A 19,297-nucleotide genomic window follows, 5' to 3' on the forward strand; every position below is an offset into this window, starting at 1 on the left:
GGAGGGGTGAAGGAAAAGAAAACCTCTTATCAGTGATAACAAGTGCTTTTGTACATATGTACAGACGAGCACGCGCGAACTGTTCATTCCAAGGGATTTTCATTCAGAAGATGGTTAAATACAGTCATTTTGAACAATGCTAAAGATTTATTTCGAACACTCAATGGCCGAGAATTCCAAATGTGAATACCCCGGAAGAAAACCGTATTTTTCTTGAAATTAGTTCTCGCTGTAGGGATCGGGATACAGTTTCTAGAGGAGAATCTTTTTGGATATCCGTGTGCAGTGATAGGAAAAGAGGGAATATGTGTTAGTTTATGTAGTGATTCATACATTATTATAGCTAATCGATATTTTACCAAGCTATCTAACGGAAGAATTTGCCATAGTTTAAAAAGAGGAGCCGTGTGCTCATTAAATGAGGCAAAGCTCATTACCCTCAATATTTTCTTTTGAGCAATTATCAGGGGTTGTAGAGATGTTTGAGTGGCAGATGACCATACTTCCAAGCAATAAGTTAATTTAGAGAAAAAAAGTGAAAAATATAACATGTGTATTACATAAAAAGGTACGAAATGCCTTGCTTTCGAAAATATGTATATATAGGAGTTTAATGATTTGCTGACTTCTAGTATATGGTTAGTCCATGAAAGATGCTCATCAATTAAAACTCCGAGGTATTTAACCGAATCGACAAACTTTAACTCATCATGTTTAAATTTTATTGGCAATGGCACAGTATCCATCGGCTTTTGCCAAGGTCTGAAAAGTATGCAAACTGATTTAGAAGTATTGAGTTGTAGTTTATTCACTGATAGCCAGGTGCTTAATATGCTCATATCGTAGTTGATTTCATCTATGATTTGAGGAATTTGATTTCCTATATGTAAAAGGGCAGTGTCATCTGCATACATAAATACTTTGCAATTTCTGAATATTTTATAGATGTCATTGACATAGATCAGAAATAAAAGTGGTCCGAGGCAAGAACCCTGAGGCACCCTGCAAGTGACGTTGTTGACACTAGAGTTGTACGCTCCGATATTTACAAATTGTTTCCTGTTTGAGAGGTAACTCTTAAACAACTTTAGTGCTACACCACGAATTCCATAGAGAGCGAGTTTTTTTAGTAAAATTTCGTGGTTTACGAAATCAAATGCTTTCTTAAAGTCTAAGAATATTCTGTACGTGAAATTACCATCATCTATAGCGCATCGCACTGTGTCAATGAACCATATAAGTGCAGTTTTAGTTGACATATTTTTACGAAATCCAAATTGTTTTTCATATATGGAGCAATTGTTTTCTAGAAAATTCGAAATTCTATTGTACATCGCTTTTTCAATGATTTTACTCAATGTTGGCAAAATTGAAATGGGACGATAGTTTAGGGGATCAGTTCGATCACCCTTTTTAAATAATGGAATTACTTTTGCAATTTTTAGCTTATCTGGAAAAATTCCGCTTTCAAAGATCAAATTTATTAGATATAAGAGAAAAATTTTAAAAAATTCTATATTTTCTCTCACAATACGTATACTTATCTTATCGAAACCAACAGAAGATTTAGAGCTAAGTTTTGATATTATTCTGTTTAGTTCATCAGCAGTAACTGGGTTCAGGAACAAAGAATTCGCGACAGATGTTATATTATAATTTACAAAAATTTCATTATTAACAGCAGGTGACATATCAGTGTTATGATTACAGAATGCATGATTCAGTGTTTCTGCAATCTCTAGAGTATTAGTTGATTCTGATACAGACCCTAAAATTTTTAGGCTCGGGATCACAGTAGATTGTTTGGTATTCTTATTTAAAACTTGATTAATTACTTTCCATGTTTCTAAAATATTTCCATTAGATTTTAAAAATTGATCGTCAAAATACTTTCTTTTGGCATTTTGTAAAGTAGATGTCAGTATATTTCTATAGGTTTTATATTTTTCTCTTAATTGAATGTTGAAAGGATTGGATTTTAATCTACTATAAAGCCTGTCTTTGTTTTTAATAGACTTGAGAAGTGAGCTAGAGACCCAGGGTTGTTTGGGGATGCTGTACTTTTTAATTCTAACTTTTTTTATTTCTGCTTCTTTCAGTATATCCTCAAAATGTTTAGAAAAGATTTGATACGCAGCGTTAGGATCACTGCATGAAAATATATCGGAGACCCAAGGTGGATCAGATAATAATAAATTTAGTTTGCTATGATCATAACGAGTGTGGATTTCTTTACGGCTATCAATATTATTTTTAAAATTATCAAGATAAATAAAGATCGGATGATGATCTGTTATATCAGAGTTTATAATGCCCACTGTAGATATTTGTTTCTTTGTTCTTATAAAAATATGATCCAAAGCTGATGATTTTCTAGTGGCATTGGTTATAACATGTTCTAGTCCGTAAGACAATAAAATATTATTGTAATCTGAACAAACTTTGTTATTAGCTAATAAATTTATGTTGATATCACCACAAACTAATATTTCGGTAGACTTTGTGGACAGCAAGTTTAAGACAGAATCAAGTGACTCTAAAAATCTGTTCACATTAGAGCTAGGAGGTCGATAAATTGATCCAATTATTAAGCTGTCCTTTGAATTATTATAATTTACTTCAATCCATATTGATTCACATTCATCGATGACTATTTCTGATTTGCATTTGTAATTCAACTTATTATGCACGTACATTCCAGAGCCACCATGTGAGCTATTTTTTCTAAGTGAAATTGATAGTTCAAAATCTTTAATACCCAAGTAATTACATTCTACTTTATTAGTGACCCTGATTTCACTTAACGCGACAATTTTAAAAGGTGTTTTGCAGCACGTAAAAATTTCAGATAATGAGTCGAAGTTCTTTTTAAAGGCTTCGTATATTTGCATGAAACAATGATAATTCGCAGCGTTTGTTGTTGTATAATGGATAAATTTCCTCAGTGCTAAAATTTCTACAATTAATTAACCGCGAAGAGTTTGTACTATTCATTTTTTTATTACGTTTTAAATTTAACTGAAAAAAAAAATTCTATGAGATCAGAAAAAATTCGGAATAATACTTATCTTTCAAAAACCTTGTCTTTCGTAGACCTCCTTTATATCGTATTTAGAGCATAGCTGAAACACTCTGCTCTCCTCGTCCTTTCGGGTGTAGATAGCTCCATTCTTCGTCCATAGGAAGCGCCAATCGTGAATGTTCTTTGCTGCCAGGGTGTAGATCTCTTGCATCCTTGGTGTCAGGTGTTCACCGAAATATAGCCTTGTTGCTTCTCCTGGAAATCCAAGATCCTTTGTTGTAGACTGCCTCTTTTTCGCCTTGGTTAGTATCTGCTCCTTGTGCCGACGGTTGACAAAACGGACTATAATTGGTCGACTTTTGCCTTTGTCTTTTCTGCTTCCGAGACGGTGACTTGCTTCGATGTTGCTTTTGTCTACTGTCACTTCCATCTTCTCCGCAAGTTTCAACACAATCTCGTCCGTATCTTAACCCTCTGACGAGGTTATTTCTTCGTGCATAGGCATCCATGTGTTCAAGCTTGTGTTATTTAAATGTATTTGTTGTAGTTGGTATTCCCCTATACAATCAGGCCATGCTCCCCCCCCCCCTGTAAAAGCAGTAACATTTCACATCAAAAATGTTCTTGACCATAAGTCTTTCTTTTAAAGAAACAGTCCTGTTTTTTTGGTCCAGAACTATTTTACTATTCTTAATTATGTCAGACAACTTTTCCACATTCAGCTCTTGTTTATGAACCCTCATATTTTCTTTCCTTTTAGGATTGAAGTTTTCGATTATTCTGAATTTTTTCAAATAGAGTTGAACCTTATTAATGGCAAAATATTTACTCCAAGCTTCCCGAGGCAGAAATTAAAGAAGCACAGGGGTTTTCTGGTGCTTCAGACCCCAGACAAGTGAGAACATAAATTTTTTCTTTGCCTTTATTCGTCTGTTCCTGAAACATTACTGGGTAAGGCTGGCAGGGCTCCAGCCAGGGACAATTTTGTTTTTTTTTATACTATAAGAAACCTGTGAAAAATCTGACTTGGGAGGGGGCCCTGCTGCAGGATGTTGTAGGCCATTTCCGAACCAAAATGCAGACTTTCCTGCAATATGTGATAGAGTCCATTCCTGTTTCTGGTATTACGGCCCCAAGCCCTGTCTATTCCCATAAGTTTTCTCAACATTTCCGTTGCCAAGGTATGGCTCAAAAGAGTGGGAACACGTAGTGTCTTTTAATTTTCATTATTCCAAATTTTGAAAACTTTGTGTATCTAAACAAAAGCTTAGGCTGCTGCCCCTTACAACCTGCCACTCGGGTGCACCATACCCTTTGCACCCTCACTTAAGCTGCCCCTGCGACTGACACACATTGTGTGCAGCAACAGAAGAGCTACAATACAACAAATTGTAGCGCAATACAAGATCATCTCAAAGCCTATCCATTTGCTCTACAAGACAGATCTTAAAACAAATTGGTTTTAATAGCCAGTGACCAACAAGAGTCCCTTTGATTTCATATCAAAACCAAAGAAAATTACTGTTGTGGGCTAGAGAAAATCTGAAATTGGACACTTGATGAATGGAAGAAGGTTGTCTGGTCTGACGAGCCAAGATTTCTTTTCCATGACATTGATGGCAGGATCCGTGTGTGACGCAAGCAGCACAAAGCTATGGATCCAGCATGCCATATGACAACTGTTCAAGTGCGAGCCGATCTCCTGTTAGAAAGTCTTGCCACAGAGAGCTACAGACCTACAAACAGCACAAATGTAATTCAATCATAACACATCACTCACTTCCCTTCTGAAATATAGATGGCAGCACTGAAAAATCAAACACAACACTACATATGCACTCAGACTGTTAGGTACGCACGCAGTTACACCTCGGGCACAACTCACTAGGTAGTAAATCGCCCATAAATGGTGATAGACCTGAGTTGTGCTCGGTTTGAGAAAAAAAAAAAACTGTTCAAGTGGGTGGCGGCGGATTCATGGTCTGGGGAGCATTTTCCTGGTATACTCTTGGTCCCTTATTTGCATTGGAAACATCCATCATCGCTAGTACCCACCTCCACATCGTTGCTGACCATATGCACCCATTTATGCCCATAATGTTTCCTGATGATGGTGGCTATTTCCAGCAGGACAATGCACCCTCCCACGGGTCTGGAATTACCTCAGATTGGTTTGAGGAACATAATTCAAAGTTTCAATTGCTTCAATTGCCCTCCTCAGTCACACAGTCTCAACAAAATTGAGCATTTGTGGGACAAGATTGAAAGGTCTGTTAAAAGCTTCGAAACACCACCTTCTAATCTGAAGGAATTAAGAACTGCCATTTCGTTAGCATGGGCTTATATTCCTCCTCAATGGTTTCAGCAACTTGTAGAGTCCATGTCTAGAAGAATATCTGCTGTCATCAAAGCCAGAGGAGGTCCCACATGATATTAGTGGTGAGTAGCAGGGTGTTACTAATTTTTTGGCCACTGGGTGTATTTGTTGAAGATATTCACACAGACTTCTTTGGCTTGCTGCAACAAATTTTATAGAGAAACCGGAAAATGTTGTTCTGTCATCTGAAAATCTTGACTGTTTCATTTAAAAAGTTATCAGCTTATCATCATCCCAAGCTCTTCACACACAGAAGCAAAGATCCACTCACCAATTCCTTCATCATCTGGCTGAGGGCATTCGGAAGTAAAAAAATATTTAATCAGATTCATTCATCAAGATGAATGAAGATTTATCAAGATTTTATGAATTAATCACAAAATAAATAAATTGAGTATTGTATAAATTAACCTGTGAGATTAATTTGTGTAATATTGAATAATTGAATTAATTTTTCAGAAAAAATTATTTTGCTGCTAGAAGTGGAATTTATTTTTTCTTCTGAAGTCTCTCCCCCATCTCTATCTTACCCACATTAAATCCAAATCACTTTATGCAGTTTCATCTCATGTCTATCTCTGAGTATGATTTTATTGACCCCATAGAATGTTACAAATCCTCTCAATTCTTTAAATGAAATGCATTTCAGGTTTCTTTGAGCAGAAATTAGCCGAAAAAGGAAGGTATGATTACATTAATACATGATAATAAGGATGGAAATGAGATGTCCAGTTAGATTTTTTTCCCGTGTGTGGATGCCAAACTGGTTTTCATCATGCTATTTGTGTGTAAAGATAAATATATAACAATAAAAGGTATAAGATAACACAACAAAGACAATGTATAGCTACAATACTCGGAGACTGGGGGATGTCTATGAGTAAATATTTGGTGAATTTATAGTTTTCTGCAGAGCTCTTGAAATTGGCATGAAACATCAGTTTTTTGTAAGTACGCATAAATCAAAGACAAAAATAATATTGTTACGAAGATTATGTAAATAGTCGTAATATTTCACCTGTAAATAATCGATAGTGCATTTTGTTGCGAACCTTTAAAAATTTACAAACTTGGTGATGTCCTGTTGCCAAATGAGAAATGTGAATTCTTCCATACCTATAAAAAGTGATGTCATCACAAGAGAGGAGTCAGTTGTTGGACTTTAGCCTCAATGTGAGAATCTTATTTGTTGTTTGCTCTTTTTGGTTAGCGTATATCTGTTTGTGAATAACAGTAAAAATTACTGATCTGTGAATACATCTGTGATGTCCTGCATTTTGTTTCATCCTCTGCTCATTTCAAGGATTTGTGTGAGACATTACTCGGAACAATATGCTCTCCCGGTACAAAAGGGACTTGTAATTAAGACCTGGTGTTGGTATTTACCTTTAAAGGTTGAATATTTATGCACCATTTATGTGCAATTATTTTTATTGAAAAGTATGTAGATTTATTTTATCAATTAGTTTTGATAAGAGCTGCCAAATTCTTGTGCAATGAATATCAGCATAGATCAGATGCAACAGGGCCACCCTTCCCAGATGTGAGACCCCTTTCATGATACAAATAGTTTTCTCAAATTTCTTATACAGTAAAACTTCCCATGACGACCATGTCCATGTTTTCGGACATTTTTTTACGCCCATGGAATAGCGCTTTCATGCATAGTATTTCACACTGTAAGGGCACAAAAGTTTTCAGTGCCAAGGTGGGAGGGGTTATTTTCAGGGTTTGTAAAATAACCGGTTTTTTTTGAAAAAAAACAAAAAACCGGGGTTTTTTGGTTTAAATAGTATTAACATTAAAAACAATGAAATTTCTGAAAAATCATTCAAACTTCCAATAATTAACTAAAATAAAATGTTTATTAATGTAATTAACACTATTCCCATGCTAATTAATCAATAAATATTTATTACATTTTAACAAAAACCAACTTTTGCAATTTAATTATTTTTTGCTTAACTCAATGGATTACTGTGTGTTTGAAAATTCTTGCAATGTGCATCTTGATAGAAGTTCTATCCACACACTGATGCTGTGGAAGTGCCGAAATGATGTGGTTGCACAAAATAGATTATACTGCTGGCCAAGTACAGCATCATCTACTTGCACATTTTGCACTTTTTTCTTTTGCGAAAGAAACTTCCATTGCTTCAGGAGTATCCATGCAAATTTTCAAGTCATTCTGATCAGTACTTATTGTATAGTTTTGGAATCAAAACTTAAATTATAATCACCCTGTATATAGCTGATTATTTTTCTTAAATCTGTTACTACTATACAGTAGAACCTTGATTAACTGGGCTTAACAGTGTGTGTGTGTGAAAGTATAAAAAAAACAACTATTGAATATTAAGACTGGGAGATATATAGTAGGAGATGTGCTACTGCTTATGGGAAAGAAAATGAAAATGTATGTGAGATAATGTAACAACTAGTACACTAGTCTTTGTCCTTTAAGGACAGCTGGTGTCTTTATTGGATTATAGGACAACCTGCCCCTAGCATGATGGTGTCACTACTGTAGCTGCTTCTTTGTGAAGGGAAAAAAGAGACCCTGTGAGATAATACACCACTACATTTAGATGTGTGATGCAATCCTTATTCATGAATTTGCTAAAGATAGAGCATCAGAATGTAGCCAAAGGTTAGAAAATGTTGTAAGAATGAGAAATTTTGGCTTTTATATATAACTTTAAATGACTAAGATACTTCGTATGAGAAATATATACATATTCTAGCCACTTTTATGAGACTTTTTGAAAAAATCACTTATAAAATCTTATGTCATTTAAAGATATACCATCAGAATGTACCCCAAGGATATAAAATGTGGTAAAAATGAAACATTTTGGCTAATAATGAACCAATATCATATTTTTCAAGGGAAAAAAAATGATATTTAGGCAACTTTTATTTAATTTTTTGAAAAAAACCACTTGGTTAAAACCAGTGGTTTAAACCAAACAACCCTGGTTATTTTAGCGAGATATCTCATTGTATAATGTAGCCTCTTTTAATTTTGATAATCATTGTCTGAGATGAAGAGCAGCATCGAATTGCTTTATTGTTAAAAAGAAATGCAGCTTTTGCCCATCTCGTGGGGGGGGGGGGGTTTCTCCCCTCCGGTTACATACCAGAAATTGCGGTACTTTCGCAGCTATCTGTCGGCATTCAAAGACAGCGTCTATACGGCAGAAATTCGTCTTGTTCTTACAAGATTCCGAATGCACATTTTTTGAAAAATCTTAAAGTATTTGGAACACCTGTTCAAAGTGTAAAACATTTTCAGAGTTTGTTCAGGAAAAAAAAAATGAATCAGTAAAAAGTCTACCTTGAATATCTAGTTTTGTCACCCAGCTGCTAGGATGGTGGTCACCATTTCGCATCATAAAAATCACTGGTGTGTATGTAGAATCGGCTTGTGGAGAGGAAGAAGGATTTCTTCCACAGAAATTGTGGATCATTAACGCTCAAAAAGAATTTTAAACTAACATAGTATAAGACTTTTTTTTTTTTAAGTATATTCCCAAGGGATCAGCGTGATCCGTCCAGGGAATTTGTTAGTGTTAGTAGACATCCATGCCCAAACAGGGATTCGAACCCAGACCTGCACAGTGAGAAGCTAGTTCCCTAACCACTCTACTGCCAGGCGGCATTTCTCGAAAATATTTTAATTTCCTACAAAAATATTTTTTATTTTCTTGGGATGGGGCGCTCGAGCCCCCATACCCCCTCCTCCCTAATTTTTCCTTTGATGAAAATCCGGGTTTGGAACCCACGATTGCGCAGTGGTAATCAACTAAAAGTATGATTTTCTAAGGTTTTCCAATTTTGAGTTGTCTATTCCTTTGAAAAAAGCTCTGGTCGCCATGAAAGTCACACAGACCTACAACACAAATATGTATACATTAAATTTCAAATCCATGCATTACCAATTTGGAGGATAGATGCAGGACTGCAACTAGGGTGGGTATAGTGCCCCCAGGCTCTGGACTAGAGGAGGTGCCGAATTTACCCTTTATAACTGCTTCTTCTGCATTACACGGTGTGCCAAAATGTGTGCTTGCCTCATTTGAGAAAGTATCTAGTTGCATCCCTAGATAGATGGCACCCCCCACTAAACACAAAATATGCTAAATGCTGGGCACACACACAAACACACTTGAGTTTCATCAACACAAATCTGACATAGCTCCCATATTCAGGTGTGAAAATATGTGGCAGTTAAATGGCAACAGATCAGAGTGGTGGACCATCAGGGAGGAAAAAAATAGTCATTCTACCAGGAAATCGCTTTGCAAGGATTTATATGAATAGGGAATCTGAAGATAAGTGTCTGAGAGAGTGTACTGAGAAAGAGAATCTCATTTGCTTTAAAAATTTAAATCAGAATATATTATTGAAAGAGCTACGATTTTTTAAAGAAATAGAAAGTGAATTTAAAAAAAAACCAATCTATTAGGAAATATATAAATATGTGCCTCTAACTTGTAATTACAGTGGATCCTGCTTATAAAGTTTTTCAAAAAACTCATAAAACGTTGTAAGCAGGAAAACAATTTAAACAGGAAATCTTAATGAGAATTATTTAGAGTTGGGACGACGAAAATAAGTCGTACTAAGTGGAAAAAAGTTCTAAATGGAATCGTTATAAGGGGGGGAGGGACTATATTTGTTTTAGATTTATTACATGTGCTAAATTCCACATGTTCAATTCTCAGAGGCTTTTCCTACTAGTAGACAACGAAAGTAAATAAACCTTTGGCTAGAACATGTTTTTAGAAATGAATTATTTATTTGATTCACACAGAGATACCTCCTTCTCCTACCCAGAACATGACCCGCCGCATTGTCTCAACGAAGAGATATAAGCAGGTGATCAAAGACCTGGGGCATGCTGGAAAAAATTCATAGAGATACCAGTGAATTATGGGGGAAGGGGAAGGACCATACTTTTTTTCACAATAATTTTTTTTGACAGAGACCCTCTTTCACTCAAAAGGGACCCAGAGTTTTTTAATACCCTGGGTCCCGGGACCCAGGCAAATTAGAGTTCAGCGCCATCTCTGAAATATTAAATAAAATGGTGAATAGGGATGGGACAAATGGTGATTTGGCCGAATATCGAATATTTGGCTAATGTCTTGGCCAAATACTGAATATTCTGTGGCTGAATATCAATTTTCTTAAAATTCATCAAAATTATAAATGAAATTTCCATTTTTGATACCAATAAAATTACCAATAAAATTATTGGTAATTTCAAATGATTGATATTGAATTAATTATTTTAATTAATTTTATTCAATATTAATTTTAACTTTTTATTTAAATAAGTATTAAAAAACTGGTAACCAAAAGATTTTTGTTGCCATGATACTTATAACCTTATACTTATATAATCACCTTAGCTTTGCATAGACTGGTGTCCCCTTTGTCTCAGTGAAGTGTTGCACATTGTGTTGAACGTGTTGGGACCTACGGAAGTTTATGTTAGTGTTGGATATTTTGCTAGCAGGCAGTGAAAGATCAGGTTTCCATCCATGAACTTCATTTGAATTTGTGGTGTAGTTGAGATTTGACCTTTGGATCAAAGTTGTGGGACATGGTAGCCCAGGTCAATAAGATACTCTCCTAAAGTACCAAAGGATGTTTAGAGGTGTCGCGAGTTCGATACTTGGTTCATCCTTGTCAGAAACTTTCCTGACACAGGGGTACAACAGAAATGGCAGCATGACCACAGAAAAAGATTGCTACTGCAGAGAGTCTAACAATGAGGGGGTTAGCGCACCAACCACTGAGTGAGTATAGGAAAAAGTCTGCCATTCACAAGTGGCACTAAATTGTAGGTCCTGGCGTAATTAGTCCTTATGTGCAGGAAATGACCATGGTGTGACAAAAATGATCAAAGTTGTGTTACAGGATTAATCAGACATCCATGGCGAACATAAACTAACAGGCCAAAATGATGTCAGAAATCTACCCCAATGATAGTTTGCGAAATTGCTGCAATGGTGAATGGCCAGTAAAATGTCGTTCATAACCCCAGGCTCAACTTAAACAGGTGTTGGCCATAGATGTTGATGACAGTTTTCGTTTGCTGTAAAAAGCTGCAACTTTCCAGGGTGACGACTTGATTATGCAGTTATGGCAGGAATGACAGGGACGTGTATTTGTATCAATGAGGAACTTCACAGAAGATGATTGGACAGACAGCTATAGATGGAAGCACTCAAGTTTGGTGTCACTCAGAGCATCGAGTGATCGCCCAACTAGTTTCCCTGATTGAAACTACAGGGTTGGACACATTATTTGGTTGCTCTTTCTTTGAAACGAAAGTGGTACCAACAGTTCCGATAGTTTCTGTCACAACTTTTTGAATGTTGACAAGATCTGCTGCGATTTCTTTATTGAGATTGAGCTCGTGTTTCTAGAGGTTCCATGTAAGAAGAACTGTGTCCTTCAGAACAGTCTGCATCTGTAAAGTTTCAGTCAAAACCGCATGAACTGAAGTGGGGTTTTACACTGTGGCAAGTGTCACATCAGCCATTTCTGCCAATTTATTTAGCAGATTACAAGAAATCGCCAGAATTTGCTGGACATCTGACAGAAGTCTCTGAAGGAAGAGATTGTTCAGCAAATCATCACCCCCAATGTCTGCTGATGCTTTACTGCACATTTCGAGCGACAAGAGGGACAGCTATTTGTTGCCTAGCTGCATATCTGAATGAAGCAATGAACAAATAATTTTAATGCTCACTTTAAAGTGGTCATCAGCCTGCTCAATACTTATGTAACTTAACTGTTGGAAATCACAATAAAATTTAGAGCTTTTGCAGTAGCAATATTCATAAAAGATTAGCTCAGTAAAGTGTTTATGCAACCTACAGAGGAATTTTAATTTGATTGACAAGAATATATTTTAAACAAAATTTGAAGTTCAAGTTGATATGAAAACATTGTGTAATTAAAGTTGTGCAATGTACAAATGAATTATTTCAACATCAAGATGTATAAGAATGAATTGCAACGATAGCTTAAATCTGAAAACGGAGTTTCACTGCCTTATATTTCTTTGTGTCATTTGCAATATTTAAATGGAAGATTTTTTAATATATATATATATATATATATATATTTTTTTTTTTTTTGGTAGATATATGGGACACAGCTGGTCAAGAACAGTTTAGTAGTGTACATCCTTCCTATTACCATCAAGCTCATGCATGTATTCTGGCAAGTATTAAAAAATTTAGTTCATGTATTTACAGTAGAATTTGAGAAATTAAAGCTCAAGGAAATGGTAAAAAAAGTTTACCATTACAAATTATTCAAATCATCAATATAGGATAACTATACTTTCAACGAAAAATCAAAAACTCTCAATAATTATAAAAATGTATTGAATGAATGTGTAGGAAGTATTGACTCCAAAATGTTCAGAAGGAAAATTTAATTTTAATTGGATTAAAGGTATTTAATTAAATTGTAACATAATTATAGAATTGCCTCTGCGACACGAGACACAGACATGCATCGACTGCTGTTTGTGAAGATAATAATAATAATAATGTGTAGCTGTTGAGTTGTATACTTCCCATTAAAAAAGAAAAATATACTATATGAGGATGGTATGGCGACGCTATCTAAGGAGTGAAAACTGAACTGTGAACGTTTGCACATCGAGCGTTCGTACACCACAGGTACCCTCCCCCAATGTGTACTGGAGGTACAAAAAAGTTAAGGTAATTACAATACTTAAATACAATCATGATATTTCAAGTTGAATCGGACAGTTCGTCCTGAGCGAGTAGAGACTTGAGACTTTTTATTGCAGTCCTTTTTGCTCTCCACAGGAATGTGCGAAGGATTTTTCATGGTTGGAATTGGTTTCTGTAGTGCCCATGAAACATTGTTTTACTCTATTCAGGCTGACAATTGATTTCTTGCCATTTACATCCAGAATGATTAGTTTATCAGTCAGTTCGAGACAAAACTGGATACGGGCCATCATGGAGTGGAGTCAGTGGAGGCTTGAGGCAGTCAACTCTGAGGAAAACATGAGTGCAGGTTGATAGTGCTGAATGTATGAAACGTGAAGTAGAAGTTGCAGAGTGTCTACACACGGGGAAAGTCACAAAGTCCCAGAATAAGAAAAAAGGTCACGGAAGTCCCGAAAAAGTCACAAAATTTGAGTGAAGGTCACAGATTTTTTTGATTCTCTAAAGATCTTCCCCCCCCCCCCTAAAATTTAGGCTTTGGAGAAGCTGTGGCATTCAATATCTCTTTCTTCTCTCTCAGGTTTTATTTATTCTTTTTTTTTTGCCCCAGAGGGATGGATGGGTGAGTAGCAACAGAAAAGAACAATGCCAATATGTAGCCACCCTACATTGGGGCAGATTTAGACTGGATGAACAAAAATGAACTTTTCTTTCTTTGCTTGTCTGAACCTTTCACCATTTGCAATATTCCCCCTAAAGCAGTATTCTCAGGGTCACGTGATACTTCCAAAAGGAGGAGGGAACTATAATAAACCACGGTAGTAGGGAGTCCTCTTGGGAACAATATTGGTTTACCGTAGAAAGGACATGATCTTCCTCCCACATCGTGGAGCAGGGCTGTTGGATCTTTGGCAGGTCCGCCAGCCAGAGTTTTCACTGGGGGGGGGCTCTGTAATAAATTTATAGCATGAAAAAACAATGATGGTGATTGTCCCTTTGTCCCTGGCCTTAGGGCTGCAGCCCTGTCAGCCCCATCCTTGTCGGGGACAGGTGAAAGGGCACTAATTTCCCCCCTCCCCTCCCCCGCGAAAATTAAAAAAAAAATTTTTTTTTTATTTATTTATTTATTTTGATTGCATCAATCTTTACCGACTAGCTATAGCGAAGGACAAAATCGTACAGTATACGCATGCGACAGAACGAGAGAGTTCAAGAGAAGACCGACTCGGACTGGTTCGCCATTAATTGTGTTGCGACATAACTTTTTAGGCCGAATTTAAAGGAGTACCACAGTGCTTCCAAAAGTGTGCGTCGTGGCGAGCTCAAAATATGGATTTGTGCGCACAAAACCTATGTTTTAAAGTAGTTCTTTTATATGGTGAAAACACTGTCAAACTTCTTGGGAAGCTGTGCCGATGAACCATGAATTATTCAAGGGAGGCAGCTGACAAAAGAGAACCATCGGAATATGGTAACAAGCTTGCGATCTAGACCAGGGGTCTTTAACCTTTTTCCAGTCGCGAGCACTGCCTGTACCCATCATCAAAAGAAGAGCACTCTTACGTCATGTTTGATGTACAAATGCATAGATTGGGATGATTTTAATAATTGAATGCAATTTGCAGAAGGTGTAAATGAAATATTGATCAAGTGCTCGTGAGCACCAAATCGAACATGACATTGAGCACTCTGGGTTCTTTGGGGAACACCATGGTGCTCACGAGCAACTGATTGAAGATGCCTGATCTAGACGGACATGTAAACATGAGGATAGAGCAAATAATAATCGTCTAATATTGGACTTCAAAAAATGTGAATAGGAAAAGGAATATGTGAAATCCATCCTTCGAAAGAGTCCTTGGTTGGTCTAGTGCAGTGTTCCTCAATCACTGGACCCTGGCCTCCGCCAAACTGGGCGTGAGTGGTTTACTGCTTCATTTGCTTCATTTTTACCCATTTATTTTCTATTAATCTTGTATATACCCAGGTCTCCCAATCAAGAAAAAAGAAATCAACTGCGCTGCGGGATTTCAAAGGTTGAGAAACACTGGTCTAGTGGCCCCACATCTAGCAGTAGTGCCCCCCCCCCCTAAGCTGAGATCTTTGGCGGGCTCAGGCCAAATTTTTCACTGGCCCTGTATAGTGAATTTATAGTGTGAAAAACAAAAATGAGAATTATCTCATTTAGAGTCCCAGGGCTGGATCAGCCCTCTACTGTGCTTCCCTCCAAATTGGAAAATCGGCTGGACTTGAACGATGGTTTCGGCTCTCGTATGTGGACTAAACAAGATGAGACAGGTGATCCCTAATTGTATATATTCCCCCACACAATATTTCTATTTTGTATATTTTAATCAAATCCACCGGAGCAAGTGAACTCAACTCAATAAAATTGATGCTTGGCTTCTAGTCCGAAACTTATCAAACCCATTTGCTCACCAATAAGGTGTTAAGCGAGATTACATGCTCCAATGAATATTTTATATTTCACAATAAGATTCTCTTTTTTTTTTTATCCTGTGTATATAATGTGGCAAGTGTAAGATAACAGATGAGATGGCATGCCGCCCCCCCCCCAATCGCTTTTAAAATATACCTCCATCCTAATATGAATACATTCATCAGTCTTAACGAAACCCAGAAACTTTTCTCCTACTACCAACCCCATCTCGTCTGTAATCACCACAAAATTTGTAATTGCGACAGTACCCAATTGTCCAGGAAAATATGTTGTAAAAATTTTTGTATGTTATTTTTTTATTTGTTTTCTTTTTGACACAAAATGAAGTGTTCCGGACTCTGCCACAAAGCTGGGCTGGAAGAGATCTTGGCAACGGGATAAGTCCAGTGGCAAAGTTCTGACATCCATTCATTAATTCATTCAGGCTCTCATATATAAGAAACCTTTCTTCTAATTTTTTTATTGTACCTGCGGCAATATGTTTTGTCTGCACGTGTTAATGCAATCAGTAAAGAAATGGGCTCATTCGTGCACATTCTATTAAAACAGCATTTTCTTCTGATGCACATCCCTGCCTGGCGATGTATGTCAATTCCGACGGCAAACTGTCGATTTCGACAGTCGGCACAGATCATTGAACCAACTGAACAAACTGCTCTGTCTTCAACAAACTTTGCTCCATTCAACGTCGTTCAGGTCTTTTGCTCTGTTTTGAACCCACTATTGCTATGCATCGCAGCGCAACGCTGCTATTGTGCACACAGTTTAATATCGATCAATAGTGTGTTGAGTAGTTTTGCATTCGCAGGACACGCTTTCAATGAGCGCAGGTGCACCCATGGAGCTTGCTTTTGAAGTTTTGTTGTAGGTGGTGAAGAAACTCGGATACGACAAAAGCATTGATGAGGGGTGGGGGTATAGGGTTGCCCGACGTCCGTATATACAATTCGCAAGGGCATATGAAGGAATGGATTGCATTGCATATTCATAATAACCTGAGGACTTAGGTGATTTTTCAAAGTTGGTTGAAGCGATGGGTAGGGGATCATCATCATTGCCCCTCCCCAATTAAAAAAAATGATTGACATAGGCAGAAGAACAAAAGGTGGACATTAGTCCCTCATCTTGTTAGGGAAACAACCTGTATCCATTTATGCTTTTGAGGGGGGGGAAGGCTTATGTGGCTTGAGCTCTTAGGGTCCAGTTTCTATGGGCGTTGTAATCAACTTTAAATTTAAATGTTTTTAAAAATTTGAAACCAAAATTCAAGGTTTTTTTTGTTAATTTACTTGTGTTCCCCCTTTCATTAAGACCCTCTATTTTATTAAGCCAAACCCCCCTAGGTGGTCGCTCCTCACAGTTTGGGAACAGCTGATGTAAGAAAACAGTCCAGCATGACTCATTTTGTCGAATGCAGGGCTCCCACTCATCTTACTTTTCCTACTTTTTGGTAAAATATCCCACTTTTGTCCTACATTTCCAACAAAATTTGTATAATTGATTTTAACTGAGAAAGGAATCATGAACATAATGCCAAAACATACAAATGTAGTAGATTGCAATTAATGATTTTGCCAAAGCAGAAATTGTATTGTTTTTAAGGTTATTTTTTGGGGGGCAGAGTGTATGTGGACCATTTGGTGGTTTAGTAATTTTTCATTTGCTTAGTTTGAGGGAGAGTAGTCATTAAAAACGTCTGCCTGGTTGAAAAAATTTTTTTTTTTTGTATTTACTACTTCATGGTCTTGGACAGTAACTAACATTCATTGTTCAAAATTATGGTGCACATTTTGTGTATAGCTGAAACAACAGTTTGCATAACAAAGCAGTTGGGTACATAAACTTATTCTAGGTTTTGTGACTTCGATGATACCTAATAGCATTCAATTTTCTTCTGTATTTTTAGGGCATGCAGAGGCACAAACAATATTTACAATGCTCAAGTAAAGAGCTAGAAATGAAAGTGCTTCATTTTTCAAAAACGATTACACTGGCATTGACCACTAAAATTTAAACAAATCCTTTTTAAAAGGGATGGACAACGCAGTAAAACCATCTGGTCCACCTCTACTTATTTATATCACACCTTGTAATTTACACATTTTGCTTTTGGAAGTGGTATCGAAAGAGCATCATTCTTAAAAAACTTACATATCTTCATAATTTTCCTTGTGTATTGTCAAAGAGAGTTGACAGACTGGACTGTGGAAGACTCCCCAAAAAGAATGTAATATATATATTGTGAGGAGAACAGAAAAGAATTATCTGTGGTTGCTAAGACCCTGTTTTGGCCAAAACTTTTTTTTGTAACCAAGTCATTTCTGTCATTTTACTTTGGCTTGAGTCAATCTTACAGGATACTGAAATGGTGTGCTATGAAAGAAAAAATTAATTAAAAAAATTAAAAAAAAAAAATTCTAGGGATTTTTTTTTATTATGCCATGATTATGTTGTCCAGGGGGGGGGGGTAAACTCCCCCATCCTACTTTTTCTAATTTATTGAGTGGGAGCCCTGCGAATGAAAAAAGGTCACAGAAAAGTCACCAAAATGTCACGAAATTTTGCTTTTGGTATTTGGTAGACACCCTGAGCTTTAGAACAAGTTACAGTTGCTGCAGGCTGCAAATTAGCCATAGTTTGGCACAGTTGTTCAATGAAGCAACTATTAGGATCCTTCGTTTGGGACGGTGTTAATGAGCACAGCAGTTTACCGGGTAGCCTTAGGATGGTGCCATACACTAGTTCAGCACATGTGGTGTGAAGAAGTTATGTAGGCGGATCAGAGACCTAGTAGCACGATTGGTAGTGTTTTGGTCCAATGCTTGTTGGAGTGGACATCAATGACTGTTTTAGTGAACAGTAAAACTGTTCTACTAAGCTGTTGGATGCCAGATGGTATAGAGTTGTTCTAATGCACTGAGGACTGAGAAGAGCTATAAGTTCCCTGAAGAGGTTGGACTCAAACGGTCTGCTGTGGTCTGTAGTGATGTTAGATGGGATGCGAATCTTGAAACCCATCCCGAGACAAATGTTCGAGCAACTGTTTCATCAGATATATCTGCAATAGGGTAGGCCTCTGGCCATCTGTTGTATCTGTCAACACATGTTAAAAGATACCTGCAGCTGCCCGATAGTGGAAGTGGACCTACCAAGTCTATGTGCACATGTTCGAATCTTGCAAAGGGTAGGTTGAACATCTGCAGTGAACTGTGAATGTGTTTGTTCACTTTACATTTTTGACATTGAACACATGACCTGGTCCACTCTGCAACATCTTTCAGCATGGAAGGCCAGATGAAACGTTCCTGGAGTAGTTGTTTGGAAGCACAGATACCTGGGTGAGACAGGTTGTGAAGGAATGTGAAGACATCATGGCACAAATTATGTGGTACATATGGGCGAACACTTCTGGTGCTTGTGTCACAGATAACGGGAGTAGAGTGTGTCAGTTTGAGTGATTTCCACTGCAGCTGAGAGTCTGTCTTCTTCATCAGGTTTCGAAGCTCTTGATCTTCTGCCTGAGCTGTAGCGAGTTCCGTGTGGTTAGGACATTGGAGATTGATTTCATTGATGCAAGACAATGTGTCAGCAACTACATTGCTGGATCCAGAAATGTGTTGGATGTCAGTGCTAAACTGGCCAATGTAGTCCAAATGGCAAAATGGGCGAAGGGAGCAGGAATTGGAATTCATTCACCAGGGGACAGTTGT

At 37.1% G+C, this 19,297-nt stretch overlaps 1 protein-coding gene across 4 annotated transcripts in view; it reads left to right on the forward strand.

The window, feature by feature from the left end:
• The window catches only part of LOC149080274 (rab-like protein 2A), an 85,789-nt gene that overhangs the window by 16,050 nt on the left and 50,442 nt on the right, over positions 1-19,297 (forward strand). For all 4 annotated transcript variants that reach the window (XM_089239401.1, XM_089239400.1, XM_089239402.1 and 1 more), the window contains one exon: positions 12,562-12,641. In XM_089239401.1, the coding sequence (XP_089095527.1) occupies positions 12,562-12,641 (80 nt within the window). The remainder of the gene's footprint in view (positions 1-12,561; positions 12,642-19,297) is intronic.

Source organism: Pholcus phalangioides, unplaced genomic scaffold (genome assembly GCF_987345545.1).
Source record: "Pholcus phalangioides strain wild (caught in Gottingen) unplaced genomic scaffold, Ppha-v1.0 ptg000011l_1, whole genome shotgun sequence".
Lineage (NCBI taxonomy): Eukaryota > Metazoa > Arthropoda > Arachnida > Araneae > Pholcidae > Pholcus > Pholcus phalangioides.